Raw genomic sequence first — 16,556 nt, forward strand, 5'->3', positions numbered from 1 at the left:
GACCCACCCCCAAATTGGGAGCGGATGCTCTCGAATGGCTCCTTCTGCCCCTTCCCTCCACGCCCTTCATTTTGCTGCTGAAGAGCCGCAGTGATTTTCCCCATCCCCAATATTGCTGATCCTATCTCACAGCAGCTCTTGGTATGCATTTTATTTATTATTTTAGGATGACTGGACAGGCTTATCACAAAGCCCATCCATTACATCCCCGCCACATCCAGCGCATCTGAACCCCCGCCGGTGCCAGGGCAGCAGGTGGGGAATGTTCTGGAAGCGACCCCAGGCACCCGGACTGCCCCACAACCACAGCTCCGTGACCCCAAAGTGATGCTGACGGAGCGCAAAACCCAAATCCTTGCCCAAACAGAACCAGGAGGGCACCTCTGCAGGTGGCTGCATGGCTCAGCGTTGTCCCATTGCGCACAGGAGCCAAACCCCATTGGGTTGCAAGGTCTGGGGGGGGGGGGGAGGGGGGAGAAGGGGGGATGGAGGCTCCCCCCATGCTGGCCCAGAGCAACCAATCTGGTGCCATGCTCTGAGGGCAGAGATCCGCACAGGCACCTCAGGCTCCATCTGTCCTCGCAGGCACTGCGCCCGGTTGAGCTCATTTTCTACCAACCTGGCCTCTCCCAAAGCAAAACGCCACCTCTGTGACAAACCCTGCGCTATGGGGACAGGGCTGGGACGGTCCCAGCGCCCTTCACGCTGCCCTGCTGGAGGTTTGCACGAAGGGAAGGGGAGAGGAGGAGGCCAAGGTAGAATTAACACGTCCCTGACTCTTCAAAAGCATCAAAGGGAGATAATGGTCTGAGAGAGGATTGGAAACGACAGCCTTGTTCCACGCGATAAAACAGGCAGCTCGAGCTGTGCCGACGGTAGGGAGAATTACAAAGGCTGAGATTATAATTACAATGAAAGTCATGTACACGGAGCTGCAAAATGAGGGACTAAGGAGGATTCGGGCCCCTCCCAACACAGCCATGCATTTCAGGGGCAGAGAACCCATGCAAACCTCAGATCTGCTGGAACCCACGGCCACGAGGGAACTCGTGCACACAGCAATGCTCACAGAGCTGCACCAGCAAACACTGCCGATGAGAGGAAAGCCAGAGCTGGGGAACGCAGCAAAGCACATCACACTTAAACCCCGCGTCCTTGCGGCTGTCTCAGGAGAAAAGCTGTCCCAGGTGAACGAAATCCAAGCAAGTCACTGCTCTGACCAAGGCAGACTGCCCCTGGTTAGCAATTATGGCACAAATCTGTTACTGATTAACAAGGCAGCACCGATGTTTCCCTCCAAAATGGGCAGCAGCAGCATCCCAGCACGCCGTGCCGGGGGGAGGGACGGCAGTGCTCTCATTGGCTTTTTAATTAACTCATTTCCAATTGTTGCAGTTTCTGATAGAGTCTCCCCCTCAGGCACAACGTCTTGACAAACAAAAACCTCCCCGAAATACACCGGCAAAGTGGATTGAAGCCGTTTCTCCGTGTTAAAAGTTTTTAATGCTTTTCAGCACGAAAGGAACTGAAGCCGAAGCAACAAAACGAGCCGAATGCAAACAGCAACCAGAAGCAGCCAAGAGAGACACCGAGGCTGTGCATTGCAGATCCTGTTATCTGAGGTCCTGTAATTATTGCAAGCCGGGCACGGCAGCACGGGGTGAGGAAAGCTCAGGGCTCTGCGTGCAACTCCTGCCTGCATCCACAGCACGGAGCCCACCGTAAGCAGCAGTTCCAGCTCTCAGCTCCCTCTGGAGCAGCTCAGGTGATGTCAGAGCAGGAACGCACTCAGGCACCACCGTGTTTGTGCTCCTGGCTCTTCCCCAAGCCCTCCCTTTTCACCACATCAATACAGAGCAAAGCAGCGACGACGGCTGTTTGCAAAAACGCACCGGCACGCAGCGACGCATCGAGGGGTGAGGGGGAGGGAGAGCGCTGCTAGGATAAATCGTGCAACCCCCCCTGCTTGCAACGCAGCCTCCAAGCTCAGGCACCCCTCCGGGACTGGAGGATCCAAGGGGAGCTGCAACAGCCCCACGCAGAAAGATGGGGGATGAGGGGAGGGGGGGGTGTCACACTGCGGGAATCCCGGTCCCATAGGGGCAGGAAGAGGCAGAGGGGTGCCCCCCCAGCCGGGGAGCGGGGCTGGGGGTCAGGGTTTGGTGTGGGGAGGGGAGGGGGGGGTAGGCAGGAAGCCCGGGAGAAGTTGGGCAGCTCGAATTGCGGGGTAACGATGGCAACGGCACGCGTAGGTGGACGGGCACAAAAGGGACGTGCGAGGTAAGGGAGGAAGGAGATCCGCGGGCATCCACCGGCGGCCCCGTGGGGACAGAGCCGGGTGCGATCCTACACAGGAGATCCTACACAGCACCTGGAACCGGCCCTCCTCCTTCCCACCTCCCCGGGGGGGGGGGTCCCAGGGGCTGCGGGCTCTGCGCGCCCCCCAGCAGCACCAGGGGTGCGGGGCCGCGTGATGGGCACCGGAGGCATCGGGCCGGGAGCAGAGCTCCGGGGGGGGGGAGGGGGGCGGGATGTCGAGCGGTGCCCCTTCGTTGTCCCCAACCCGGGGGGGCTGCGGCCGCTGCCGCCCGCACTGCCGCATTCAGAGCCGCTCCGCAGCCGCTTCTTCCCCGCAAAATCCCAAAAGGAGCAGGGCTGAACCCCCCCCCCCCCAACCCCTTCCTTGAACGAACCGAAGAGGAACGCGCAGAGCCCGCGGGGCCGCACCGTGCGCTGCTCCTCGGCCGCTCCTCCGCCACTGCAGCGCCCGCAGCGTTCGCCCTCCGGAGACCGAGCGGAGCCGGGGGCGATCGGTGCGGAGCTGCGAGGCTCCGCGCACCGGGACGGGGGTACAGCGCGGGGGGGAGGGGGGAGACGGGACGACATGAGAGGGTCGGGAGGAACGGGGGGGGCACCGGGGAAAGAGAGTAGATGGGTGAAGCAGAGCGGGATGGGGGGCGGAGGGGTAGAAAGATGGAGGGGAGAAGGATGGAGGTGGAAAGAATGCAGGTGGGGGACACATGGGGGGGGGGGGCACCGGGAAAGGCGGAGGTGAGCGGAACGGAGCGGGATGGGGGAAGGAGAGGATATAGGGAAGGGATACCGGGAGTCGCTGGGGGGAAGGAATGGGAGAACGGACGGACGGACGGACAGACAGACATCACCCCCTCGGTACCTGCACCAGGTGCGCCCGCTCCGCTCAGCCCCGACCGCCTCCGTTCCTCTCCGCGTCGCAGCGCGGCCCGGGGGCGGGCGGGGCCCGGGAGCGCAGCGCTGCGCGGAGCAGCGACCGCCGCCACCGCCTCCTCCTCCGCCGCCGCTGCGGCCTCCGCTCCGGCCCCGCCGCCCGCCCCTCCCGCGGGGTGCGGTTTCCATGACAACCGCGACTCCACCTGTCGCGGGGCCGCCACGCGGCGGTGCGCGCTCCCGGCGGAGGAGGAGCGCGCGTGCACGTGGAGGCGCGCCCACGAACACACACATACACACACACACACGTGTGCCCACACCTGTGCGCACGCACGCACGCAAACGCACGCGCGCGTGGGGCTGCGCGCACACGCAGGCATGCATGCACGCGCGCTCATGCACGCGCAGCCGTGCTTGTAACCCCCCCACTTCCCCCCTCCTCCCCACCCCCCTGCACCCATCGCAGCGCTGCTGCCGTTCGTTTCCCTCTGCTACGATTTTTGCTCTCCAAAAGACCCCGCAGCTGCAGGGCTGTGTGCGAACCGGGACCCCCGGCGGGGGAGAGGAGGGGAGGGGGGGATGGTGCATGGGGGAGAGCTGAGGATGCATGCATCTGTGCTGGTTGGGGGTTATCGGTTCCAAAGTGAAGCAGCACAGCTGCAGATCTGCACATCTCCCACCCCCTGCTGTTACCGTACCCATCGAACACGTTTTCCTATGTGGGTTTTACAGCAGCTGCCACCTTGGACCCCTCTGCAGTGCTCCATGGGTGATGGTTCGATTACAGGGCAGCACTCTGCTCATTTCAGTGCTGTAACACGATGTCATCTAAAGGTTTACACCCAGGTTCCCACTGTTTTTATTCTCAACCTCCCATCTTGCTGGAAATGCGCGGCCCTCAGCCCCACAGCAATTCCCAAGCACAGAGGATGCTCCAAATCCCAAAGTTTCCCATTCGCTTTCTAAAATCCTCTAAAGCCTCCCAACCTTGAGCCAACACCGGGCAGATTTGCTTTTCCCAGCTGCTGCCTAAAGAAAAAAAGTCTTTAAACCACTGTAATAACGAGGGGAAGATTCCTGATTATTTACTGAGAGGTAAATGGCAAACATTGCTGCAGAGCAGAAGGGGTGGGGGCACACCTTGCACCTCGTGCACACCCTGCTCAGGTTGCACCAGCACCCAGCATCGCTTCTGCAGGGAGAGAGAGGAGCAAGGTGCACTTTGCTGCAAGGAAACTCTCGCAGCCCTCACCTCATTGCAACCTCTGCCAACAGCTGGAGGCTGCAACGCACTGCAGGGCTGCACTGCTCCCCTTTGCATCCAGCCCTGAGCCAACGACCTTTTTGCATGGAGAGGGGTTGCACTGTGGGACCCCCCAGTGCTGCCATCCCAGCCCCACAAAGCCAGGATAGGGGCTGCAGCGTGGGAGCAGCTGCGTTTCCTTATACAGCTTGATTTCTTTCTCTATTTCTTTCTGCTGAGTCTGGGAGCTGTTGCCTTCACCCCACGGGGAGGTGTCTAGTTGGAGATGATATAGGATTTCTTCCTGCAGCTGCTCCGTGCTCGCCCTCCCCTGTGCTTTTTTTGCATATAAGTGATAGTTTTGGTAGGAACGTATGGCTGCTCCAGCAGACTCCAGGCTGGGGGGGTCACTCTTCCCCATTGCCACACCGTGGGGGCATGAAATCAGGTGTCCCTTCTGCAGATCCCCCCACCTTTGGGCCCTGGGGGAGAATGGAGTCCCTGGGAATGCACAGCCAAGGGACATCCCTGCAGGGATGTGGGCACCGAACCTGACAGCACTGAACTGTGGGAACACCAAACACAGGGAACCCTGAGCTCTGAGAGCACCTGACCCACGTGCAGCCCCTGCCCTGCACAGCACTGTGAGGGAGCCTCAGCCCCTCGCTGCCTCACAGCCCTGCCCTTCCCAGCCCTCACCCAGGCAGCAGTGGGAGACCCCTCCCCCAGGAGGTGCCCCACATCGCCCTGGCTCTGAGCATCCCCATCCCTCTCAGGTCAGGTCTGCCCATGGCTGAGCACCAGGAAGCTGCAGAGAGCAGGATAGGGGTCCCCACTATGTCAAACCCCCCCCATCTTTAGCAGAGTGAAGCCACGCACCTCATGACTGGCACACCCACCCCTCCACCTGCATGCGCGGAGACACTGCTTTCATCTCAGCCAAGGAAAAAATCTACTTGGAGACCCCCAGCCTGTGCGAGAAGGGCTGCTCCTGCCCATGCCATGCCCCCTACGACCCCCCCACACTTCCCCAAATGAGGGGGTCCTGTTCCCCCCCCCTCCCCCAATCATACACCCCTTACCTGATCCCGCATGCGCTCCTGCTGCCCGCGCAGCGCCAGCGCGTGCTGCGGGTATTTATTCTTCAGGTGGTCCATGAAGGCGTCCCGTTTGCGTTCCATCTCCGACTTCTGGAGGCCGGTGAGGGCCTCGAGGCTCTGGGCGGCGATGACGGTGTGCCGGCGCTCCGAGGTGTGCACCAACCCTACGTTGGAGAAGCGCCGTGTGCCGTTGCCCAAAGTGCGGTACTCCCGCGGGTACTCGGCATCGTCGGCCGAGATCATGTGGGCGCTGGTCCTGTCGGGATCTGCACGGGGAGGGAGAGCAGAACGGGGTGAGGGGAGGCCCCCTGGTGGGTTTGGGGTGCTGTGGTGTGGGGACGGGGCACGGGGTGGTGTTAAATGTGGCTGAGTCCGGCCGGGTGTGGGGTCATCGTTTGGTGGGATGCAAGCGGTGGGGGTGGGAGGGGTGCAGGGTTTCGTCTCCCTGTGATGGTGGTGGTGGTGGGGGGGGGGGGTCAGGAAGGGCTGGGGGCTACGGGAGGGACAGAGGGGCCGAGGTGCTACCAAGACCCCAACATTTGGGCTAAAACATGGAATGAACAGCGCTAAGGCACCAAAACGGCACAGACGAGACACACGAGCCGGGCGCACCGCCCCGCGGCACAGACAGACAGAGGGACACAGACACACGGACAGACCAAAAAAGAAAATGAAAGGTGGGTTGGGGAGGCTTGCATCGTCCCATCAGTGCTGCACTGTGCTGCTGCCTGTGGCCGGGGACCCCCCCAAAGCTATTCCAGCCCTCGCAGAGCTCAACCCCGGTCAGTGGGTGCTGGCAGCGCTCATCCCTTCACCACCACAGCCATTCATCAGCATCACACCATGACTTTAATTCCCAGGGAAGCCGTGCCGACTGCTCACACACCACGAGTGTAACTCATGCCTGGAAGTCCCTGCGTGCTGCCAAAACCCATCACCAACACAGTGAGTGTGGAGTGCCCAACCCCGTGGCACTCAGCCCCATCCGTCCCAGCGCTGCTGATGAGCTCAGGGACCTCATGCTGCCCGGCCCACGTCACCCCACAACCACCAGCTCCAAATGTTTGGCAACCTGCAGCACTCCTGCTGAGGGAATTCACCACCGTAAGGCTTTCCTTTCACTCCCGTTTAACCTTGATTCATTATTCATCTCCTTCCTTTTCCCCCTTCCTTCCCGCTAAGCAAATCATAGAGAGCTTTTCCTTTTCCCTTAATTATTTATCAGCCCAACATATCAGCTTTATAACGAGTGATTGTGTTATTAATGTGGGACAGGATTTTTGTCTGCGCTGCCGACGCCACTCGGCTGCTCAAGGTCATACAGAGGGGTTTGCTGTGAGTTGGGTGATTGTGGGAATACAAGAAAAACTGTTCAGAGCAGAAGCTGTGGAGCAAGATAAACAGCAGGTGATGGCATCAGTGCAGCCCCCAGCAGAAGCCTTGGGGACACTAAAGTCCTGGACACCAAAGCCTTGGGACACCAAAGCCTTGGGACAGCAAAGCCCTGGACACCAAAGCCCTGGGACACCAAAGCCTTGGGACAGCAAAGCCCCAGACACCAAAGCCTTGGGGACACCAAAGCCTTGGGAAAGCAAAGCCCTGGACACCAAAGCCTTGGGGACACCAAAGCCCTGGGACACCAAAGCCTTGGGGACACCAAAGCCTTGGGACAGCAAAACCATGGACACCAAAGCCTTGGGGACACCAAAGCCCTGGGACACCAAAGCCTTGGACACCAAAGCCTTGGGACACCAAAGCCCTGGACACCAAAGCCCTGGGACACCAAAGCCTTGGACACCAAAGCCCTGGGACACCAAAGCCTTGGGACACCAAAGCCTTGGGGACACCAAAGCCTTGGGGACACCAAAGCCCTGGGACACCAAAGCCTTGGGACACCCTTCCTTGCATGACAACAGAATCTGAGCAAGCACTGCAATCCCGATCCATCCCACCACGCTCAGCCCAGTCCCCGTGTCACCCTGGCACGGTGATGGTGTGCAAAATGCCCATGGATGGATCGATGATGTCACCATGGAGGTGACCGCTGGGTTTGGCACTACCTGTGTGCATCTCTCCCGTTGTGTGACAGCCCCCAAATCACGCTGCTCACTGTGGGTGTGCTATGGGGCTGCACAGCCCTCCTGCCCTCAGCTGGTCACAAAGTGCTTGTCTGGGGGGCAGAGCAATGGAGATATGCAGGGGCTGAACCCAAAACTCAGTATCCAGAACTCAGCACCCAGAATCCAGAACCCAACAGCCAGAACTCAGAACCCAGAACTCAGCATCAAGAACCCAACACTCAGCACCCAGAATCCAGAACCCTGTATCCAGAACCCAGCATTCAGAACTCAGCATCCAGAATCCAGAACCCTGTATCCAGAACCCAGTGCCCAGAATTGAGCATCCAGAACCCAGCATCCAGAACCCAGTATCCAAAACCCAACACCCAGAATCCATCACCCAGAACCCAGTATCCAAAACCCAACACCCAGAATCCATCACCCAGAATCCATCACCCAGAACCCAGCACCCAGAACCCACCACCCACACCCAGCATCCAGAACACAGCACCCAGAATCGAGCATCCAGAACCCAGCATCCAGAACTCAGCATCCAGAACTCAGCACCCAGAACCCAGCACCCAGAATCGAGCATCCAGAACCCAGCATCCAGAACTCAGCACCCAGAACCCAGCACCCAGAATCAAGCATCCAGAACCCAGCATCCAGAACTCAACTTCCAGAACAGCACCCAGAACCCAGCACCCAGAATCGAGCGTCCAGAACCCAGCATCCAAAACTCAGCTTCCAGAATCGAGCACCCAGAACCCAACACTCAGAACCGAGCATCCAGAACCCAGAACCCAGCACCCATCCCAGCCACCCTCCTGACTCTTTCCCACCCCCGGTGCTGAGCCTCACATCAGCATGCAGCTCCCTGCTCCCTGATTACACGCTCCGGGAGCGGAACGCGCCAGCTCGCTGTCTCTCTGCGACTGCTAAAGAGGATGATTTGAAAAGCCCTGCACAATCAGCACCGGGTCAGAGCAGAGCCGGGAACCGACGGGGGCTCTTCCACCTCTGGCTGCGCTGCATCCGCTCCTGAACTCCTCACTGGGCTCCAGCAAGAACACGAGCAGGCATCCCGAAAGAGGAGATGCTGCACCCTTCCCCACTTCACCCCTTTGATTCCATCAGTGGGATGGGATGAGCATCCTCCAGGTGTGCTCCCACAGCAGCCGGAATCCAATGGGAAATCCTGGAAATCCCCCTCCGGGCAGCAGGGACCGTCCATCCATCCTCCTTACCGGGTGCCGTGGGTGGGAGAGGAGCCCCAAATCCTGCCCTGTACCCCGTCAGAGTCACACCGGGGTGGGCATCCAGCAGGGTGGTCCGCCCCGATCCCCCCCCGCCCGCAGCGTGGCGGGGGTTTATCAGAAAGAGGATCTTTCAAACACAGTTTATTACTGCAGTTTCATAAATCTTCATGAAGCAGCCGAGCTCACGCGGGCCGTGAAAGCCGTGACAGTTAGCAGAGCATGAAAAATAGTCCGAGCAAGCAATTGTACCAAACGGGGAGAGGGGAGGGGAAGGAGAGATTACGTTTGGGGAGAAAGGGAGGCAGAAGAATAGAAGCCCTTGGAGCTATGCAGCTCCCCACACCCGGCCATTAGGGCAGCTGGGAGATGCGCTCGCCTTCCCCGAAACGCCGCAGCCGCTGAGCTGCAAACTGCTGCTGTGTGCAGCACGTGAGGACACGGCCTGGAGAGCCCCGTGCTGCAGTAACCCCTTCTCTGCCAGGCTGCTGCAAGGCACTGGGATGCAGCCATAGGGGAAGGGCAGTGGGAGGTGATGCTCGTTGGGATGTGCTCAGCTTGATTTGAGGCAGGATCTATAGGGGGGAGGAGGGGGGACGGACAGATGGACGGACTGTGCTGTGCTCAGCCAAGCAGTTGTGTTAGGATGGGGCTGTGGTGGTAAGGTGAGCTGTGCTATGGGACCTGGTGAACACAGCCAAGGTGTGACACTGGGTGCTGGTGTCCCACGAAGCGCGAAGCTCGGGGCACAGCTCTGTCCTGGACACACTCTGGCTTCTCTCCAGCAGTCATTCCCTGCCTGGCATTTTGCTGTCAGAAGGGACACCTCCCCACAGCAACCCTTGGTCCCAGTTTGGCCTCAGCCCCAGCTAATAAAGCCGTGCCTGCTGGGAACACCTCTGAATGGCTGGGGGCTGCAGGGGGGGCTTGGCAGCAGCTCACCCAGTGCCAAAGCGTGAGACGAGGGTTCTCTATGCCCATGCGGCACCGCTCGGTGGGGCTGTCCCAGCACATGAACATCACAGCAGGAACACAGCATGCCCTCCCCGTGCCTCCCAGCAGCCTCGTGCAGAGCAATATGAGGAGTGAAAGCTCACGGACGGCTGTGCTGAAAGCTTCCATGTGATCTGCTCACTCCTGGGTTGATGGAGACCCAGCGTGGGGCAGAGAGTGCCCACCCCAATACAACCCCTGCCCGTGGCACAGCTGTCCCAGCGGTGGTAATGCCACCCCCCCATCCCCAGGCGTCCCCTCCACAACACGGGGCCTTTCTCTCTCCATTAAAGAGGATCCAAGGGAGACAAAACACCCACCACTGATCGCTTCATTGGGAAGTTCCCAGCCCCACTCCACTGGGACCATGCCAGGACACCCCACGGGCTGGCAGCGCTCGGTGCCCACAGTGCCGGATGTGTCCCTGCAGACCCAGCCCTGCCTGTCCCCAGCCATGATGCGCCCTGGCCACCGCAGCTGCCAAGAAGCCAGGAAGCAGCACAGGATCCATCCGGACACGTAGGGGTACGCTGGTGGCAGCCCTGCCCCATCTCAGGCATCTGGCACCCAGCCCTGTGCTGGCACGCAGCACTTTGCTCTGGAAGCGGGGACACGGGCGGCTCAATTCCCATGTCTCAAACCCTGAGCTGAAGGAGAGAGCCCATCTGGCCCGGCCCCATGAAAAGCAGCAGCTCCTTCCCACCCCGCTGGGTGTCATCACACCCACACGCACACACAGAGATGGGAAGCGAGCGCACCCCGCTCCCCCAGCCACGAGCTTCGTGCTGGGCACCAGCAGCACCAACACATCCATCATCAGGGCCGCGAGTTGGGCTATGGGCACACAGCCCCCTGCAGCCCCCAGCCCTGTCCACAGCCCCCCTCCCAGCCCTCCTCTTTCCTGCGCTCTCTCGTTGGCTCAGCATCTCCCCTCGAGCTGCTCCCATCCTCGTCCCAGCGCTCCTCACGGAGCTGCTTTGCTTTGGTGGAGGGGGAAAATGAGCACAGAGGGTGAGCTCACAGAGGATGCGCGATGCAGGAGGATGAGTCACGGCCAGCAGAGCTGGGCAAAGCTTCCCTCTGCTGCCAGCTTCCTCCCTGACCCCTGGCAGCGGGCCAGAGCTGGCGGCATCCCCTGAGCAGCGCTGCCTGGGGAAGTGGGGAGGCACAGCACTGTGGCTGGGGGAGATGCCAGCAGCTCAGGAACTGGATTAAAATACAGCAGGGGTGGGGGGGGCTGTCACGGCACAAACACACAGTGTGTGGTGGTCTCCTCTCTCAGATCCAGGCAGTGCAGCGAGGATGGGATGAGCCCATGTGGCTGCAGCCAGATTGCAGCCTGGGGGATGTCCTCAGGCTCACATCTGAGGGGGAAACTGAGGCATAGGACTGAAGAGGGAATGGCCCAATCCAAAGGGGGCAGATGCAGAGCACGTGGGTCCGGCTGCCAGCAAGATACAGAGATGTGGAGGGGACAAACCCAGGTGGGAGAAAGGGGAAAGCACAAGCAGAGCCACTTGGTTTGGATGCACATCTCCTGAAAGGACCCCGAGCTTCTCAGCACCCGGCAGCTCTGTCTCACTCCCACCACTGTGCTGAGCCAGGCGTGGGGCAGTGACTCACTGCGTCGTGCAGCAAAGAGCTGCCAAACCCCTTCTCCACACAGAGATCCCATGCACAGCCTGGGGAGAGACAGCACGGGGATGAACCTGAGGTTGCGAAGGACCTGAGCACGCAAAACCCTGCAGAGCTGCCGTCTCCATCACCCTTTTGCATCTCTACCACTGCAGGAGTGCTGCAGCATGGGTCCCACCACTCTGACTTCAGCTGCTCAGGCAAATTGCTCTGGAAATCAATTCCAATCTATCAGGCATCAGGAAAGCGATAAACTGCCCCTCAAGACACCAAATCGATGCTTCCTCTTAGGCCAGAGCAGAGCAGGAGGTGGGGAACGGGGGGCCGGGGTCCTGCTGCAAATAGGAGGGAAGGAAACAGCCCAGCTGGTTGGAGGGAAATGACCCCAAAATGAGGGCAAGGGTAAGGCACACAGCTCCCACCCCATCTGTGCCCCACCTGGCACCACCACATCCCTACCCTCCTGCCCAGCACCCCCCTTTCCCAGCAGTTAATTGGCTTTTAGGTACAGAAGAAAAAAGGGAAAAGGAGGAAGGAGGGAATGCCAAACAGCAGGGGCTGCTCGGAGCAGACCTACAGAGAAGCTGTGCTCCCCATAAGGAATCAGTGGGAGATGCAAGATCTCCCCCTGGTCAGGGTTTGGGGTGGTTCCTTGCTGGCAGGTGAGTGGCTTTGGAGGCAGGCAGAGGAACGAGGCAGGGGGGAGAAGGGGCCGGAGGGAAACACAACGAGATCAAAAATCAATTCCCAACAGAACCACTCCTTCCTCTAATGAGACACCGAGCGAAGTCGCTGAGCAGAGCAAGGCCACCTTGATTGCTTTGGTGACAGCAGAAATGAGGATCAACAGCACAACAGCACACGGGTAGCAGAGAGGTGGCAGCTCCAGAACATGGCTGTGCCTGGTGTCACCCATCCCAGTGCTGCAGGATGGCTGCAGGACCCCCCTGCGCTGGGTGGTAGCCAAGAGCAGGGTGCTCTGCTGCATGGGGATGCACCCTTGTCCCGCAGATGGGAAGGGCAGCATTGTCATTCCAGCTTGGAAGTAGAGGGGCAGGATTTGACCAGAGAGCTTGCAGCCAAAGGTGGAAAAGAAATGCAACAGGTTGCTGTAGAGGGAAGCAAAATGATGGGATAAAGCCCCTGTGAAGGGGAGCGGGGCCTTGCACTGCACCAGCCCTGGGGTTGTGCAGAATGCACTCAGTGCAGTTTTTCAGGCAAGTTAATCACTTCCTCTAATCTGCTGCCATTAGTGCAGTCATGCTAACTGCTCGCTCACTGATGGGAGGCCGGAGCTGCCTGACAGGAGCTTCGATGGCACGCTACACCTCATCAAAAGCAAATCCATCTGGAAGAGCACAGCGGGAGCAAGGTGGGGGGGGGGAGGTGGGAAGGTGCCCCTCCTGCTTTCCTGCAGGGAAGCAGAGCCCTGGATGGTGCCACAAAGGGGAAAAACTCAAATCAAACCCAAAGCTCCCCCAGTCCTTGCCTGAGAGGCTGGGAGCAGAGCCTGGGGGGGGTGGGGGGGGGTAAATGGGGGGACAAGAGCCTGGCACAGCTCCTGCACTGGCACAAGGGCACGCAGCTCCTTCGAGGAGTTGACTCCTGCTGTGATCAGTGCTGGCAGCCTGGAGCCCAGCCGTGCCCAGAGCATCACGTGGGAAATGGGCATTTGGGGATCCTGTGCTGCTTTGCACAGAGCTGGGGTGATGGGGGGGAGGATGCTGGGGAAGCTATTTCTGTGTTATGGAGGGGCTTGGGAGCAATGCTCCAGACGGGGAGGGGAGGACAGCCCCTATTTATAAGCATGCAGGTAGCACGTAGGTGGTTGGTCACAGACTGCTCTGCCAGCCCGGTTAGTCACAGCGAGCTACGAGTCAAAAAGGCTGGGAAAAACACACAGATCTATGCCTAAAGCCTTCTAGATGCCAGAAAGCGCACCCATCATCTGAATAACCGGGGCAGCTGTGCCAGAACAGAGCCCTGGGCACACGGAGGGACACAGCCGGGCCACGTCCTGCTGCCAGAGGTCCCCACGGGGCTCCCCAGATGCACGGCACACCACGTCCAGCCACGGGATGAAGGCACCGCAACGTCCCCCCCCAGGAGCATCCCCACATCCCGCAGCAGACGCCACCCATTCCTCCTCCATCCCCAACCCGGAGCAGCGCCGCATCCCTCCGAACCCTTCCACCAGCGCCTGCCCGCAGCTGTCCAAACATCGCAGTGTAGTCAAGCAAAAGGAGGGCACAGCAGCTGCCTGCAGCACCCAGCATCCCGCCCGGCCCATCCCAGCATCGCCTCCGGGCACACAACACCCCCCCCGCCCCCACGTCCCCAATCCGTACCCACGAGCAGCGATGTCAGCCTGCGGTCCCCGGGCTCCGAGGCTCTGTTCTGCTCCCGCAGCCGAGGGGAAGCGCCCGAGGGATGCTTCGCCCAGCGAGGAAGCATGGTGACACCCGGGCAGGGAGGAACCGGGAGACGGCTCCAAAATCTGTGCGACAAACACATGCATCGTACGGCATATGTTTAAAGCGAATCAAACCCGCTTTTACTAATCGCTCGGCATTTCAAGCAACACGTCGTCTCTGTCAGGTTAAATCTAGGGAGGCTCGCGTTAGCTGCTCGCGTTAATTAAATACAGGAGCGGCTCATTACGAAACGCGCACGCAGAGAAGGAGAGCAGCGGGTTGCGCTCTCACCAAACCCCGTCCACGGCACTGACCTCGAGCAGCACCGCGCAGCCACCGCTCGGCACCGCCGCGTCACATCGGCGCGATGGAGAGGAACCGCCGCGGTGTCACCGATCCCGCACAGCGCTCAGCTGCCACCACGCTGCCGTCCCCGCCGCTCCCCGCTGCCGTCCCCGCTCCATTTCGGTGGCTAAAAATCGCTGCTCCGCTTTCGGTGCCAGCGGCCATCGCATCCTTCCCGGCTCCGTGCCAGCGCTGCGCTCACATCCTCTCTCCTGCCCCGAGAATTTGCCCCCCTGCCCGACTCGGTTCCTCTTCTCCGTACTGATGTCTGTCTGTCTGTCTGTCTGTCTCTCTTGCTCTCTTTTCTGGCTCAGGCACTTCAAAGCTCCCCGTGGGTCTCTGGGTATTATTTTTTGTTATTTTTTTTTTTTTCCTCTCGAAATGTCAGCGTGCCCCCTCACATGCATCACATGGGCTGCAGCCAGCAGCCACTGCTCATCCGTGCACAGCGCCGACGCCGTCAGCCCATGGGATGCCCCTCCCTGCTCGCAGGGTCTGCACGGGGGGACACCAGCAGAGCCCCCAGCAGCCGCCGAGCAGCACACGAACACCGATTACCGGTGATTAAAAGCAGAGCCCTGCAGCCCCCAGGCAGCTCCAGCACCACCCGTTCCCCAAAGCCTCCTTCTCCACCTGCCAGAGCACGAAGCATCCAGCAGCAAACACTTTGCCCTCAGCACTGCCGCCAGCAGCCCGCCTGGCACGGATCTGACACCCACCCGTGGGCACCGTGAGGATCAGCCCATGGAAACCAACCCCAAGCTGCTGCCCACTGCCACACAGCTGTGTTCTGCACAGCCCCTGGGCAGCCACGGTATGTGGGACTGCTCCCGACCTCCACAGCGGGGACTTGGGGGGGATGTGGCAGCCAGCAGATGTGCACATGGGACCAGAGCTGGGCAGCATCTCCCTCAGCTGCTCCCTCCTTTCTTCCCATCTCATGGCTTTTCCAGGGCATAGAAGCTGCTTTCCAAACTCACCCTTTTTCCTCCTTCCCCCGTTCCCAGTGTTTCTCCCCATCGCTCCTGGTGCATTTCAGTATCCCAAAGGCTGTCATGAACTTATAATTTCTCATGCCTTCAAAGCTCGTCCCACACAACCCAAGAGGCAAAACCAGCTGCTGGGGGCTACAGCATCCAGGAAACCCTCCACCAAAGACACAAAGTGGGGTTTTATCCCATTTTGCAGATGGGGAAATGAGGTGTGAACAGGGGGTGCAGCACCGCCCAGAGCCTTGGCACAACCAGGTGGGAGAATCCCAGCCTCTGGGATGAGATACCCCACATTGCCTCCATCCCAAGGGGTCCTGTTGCCCCCTCCCTAAGGGGAAGCGTCCTGGACACAGTGCAGAGACACAAAGCTGAAGGTGTGGGGGCACCAGGAGGGTGCAGAGATGGGAGGACGCTGTGCTGGAAAGGCAAACATGGTCACTGCTTGCAGTAAGGATTAATTGTTCTTCCCACTGATCCCTGAATCCTGGCTTGCACCCACAGCCGTGCTGCAGGGAGGGCCAGAGGAAGAGGTGACCTTTGAATTCTGATTGCTCTGCTAATGAGAAGCAAATAAGCATTAGTGCAGCTGGAGAGCTGCTCAGAAGGGGCTGCATGCAGAGAGGCTGGGTGCCCCATCTGAAACCCAAAGTTCCCCACTTGGGGACTCCCCAAAGCCACGATTTCTCTGCAGCACAACCCTGAGCTGGCAGTGTGGTGGCATGAGGTGTTGTGTGCACAAAAAGCCTATGGCTGCGTGACACCTCAGCCTCAGTGGGGCTGTGAGCAGCTGCATGCAGCAAGGCAGCTCCCAGGGGGAGGCTGGTAAAAGCAGCTCACACCTCGAGGCGAGGTGCCTGCATTTGCACATGCGATGCCAGACACAGATTTGCAATCAGAGGCTCTCCCAGGAGCTGCCACCAGCACCTGGATGGGGACAAGGGACAGATGTGAGCACTGCAGCAGCCACTGGGGTTGGGAGGAGTGGGGACCAGGTGCAATGGGGTCTGAGTACAGCGGGGTCTGTGTGCAGTGGAGTCTGGGAGCAGTGGGGTCTGATCATAACAGGGTCTGGGTGGAGAGGGGTCAGGGTGCAGTGGGGACCAGGGGCAGTGAGGTCTGGGTGCAAAGGGGTCTGGATGCAAAGGGGCCTGAATGCAATGGGATCTGGGTGCAATGGGGTCTGGGTGCAATGGGGTCTGGGTGCAATGGGGTCTGGATGCAAAGGGGCCTGAATGCAATGGGATCTGGGTGCAATGTGGTCTGGGTGCAATGGGTCTGGATGCAAAGGGGCCTGAATGCAATGGGATCTGGGTGCAATGGGGTCTGGGTGCA

General features: G+C 60.0%; 1 protein-coding gene and 1 long non-coding RNA gene across 6 annotated transcripts in view; one reads left to right on the forward strand and one right to left on the reverse strand.

Moving 5' to 3' along the window:
• The window catches only part of SRCIN1 (SRC kinase signaling inhibitor 1), a 41,301-nt gene extending 27,352 nt beyond the window's left edge, over positions 1–13,949 (reverse strand). For 3 of the 5 annotated variants that reach the window (XM_085210815.1, XM_085210814.1, XM_085210821.1), the window contains exons 1-2: positions 13,822–13,949; positions 5,512–5,795 (exon numbers count right to left, since the gene is read on the reverse strand). In XM_085210815.1, the coding sequence (XP_085066941.1) occupies positions 5,512–5,795; positions 13,822–13,927 (390 nt within the window). In that variant the 5' untranslated portion in view covers positions 13,928–13,949. Of the gene's footprint in view, positions 1–3,175; positions 3,410–5,511; positions 5,796–13,821 lie in introns of those variants that run through there. The other 2 variants (XM_085210816.1, XM_085210820.1) reach the window with 2 other exon arrangements.
• On the forward strand, positions 2,191–7,286 carry LOC146542593 (uncharacterized). The gene is made up of 5 exons (XR_014879995.1): positions 2,191–2,280; positions 5,578–5,680; positions 6,094–6,206; positions 6,390–6,633; positions 6,805–7,286. It is a non-coding gene; the product is annotated as an uncharacterized LOC146542593 (long non-coding RNA).
• Positions 13,950–16,556: the final 2,607 nt, after the last annotated feature.

Source organism: Meleagris gallopavo, chromosome 29, assembly GCF_905368555.1.
Source record: "Meleagris gallopavo chromosome 29, MGAL_WU_HG_1.1, whole genome shotgun sequence".
NCBI classification, from domain to species: Eukaryota; Metazoa; Chordata; class Aves; order Galliformes; family Phasianidae; genus Meleagris; species Meleagris gallopavo.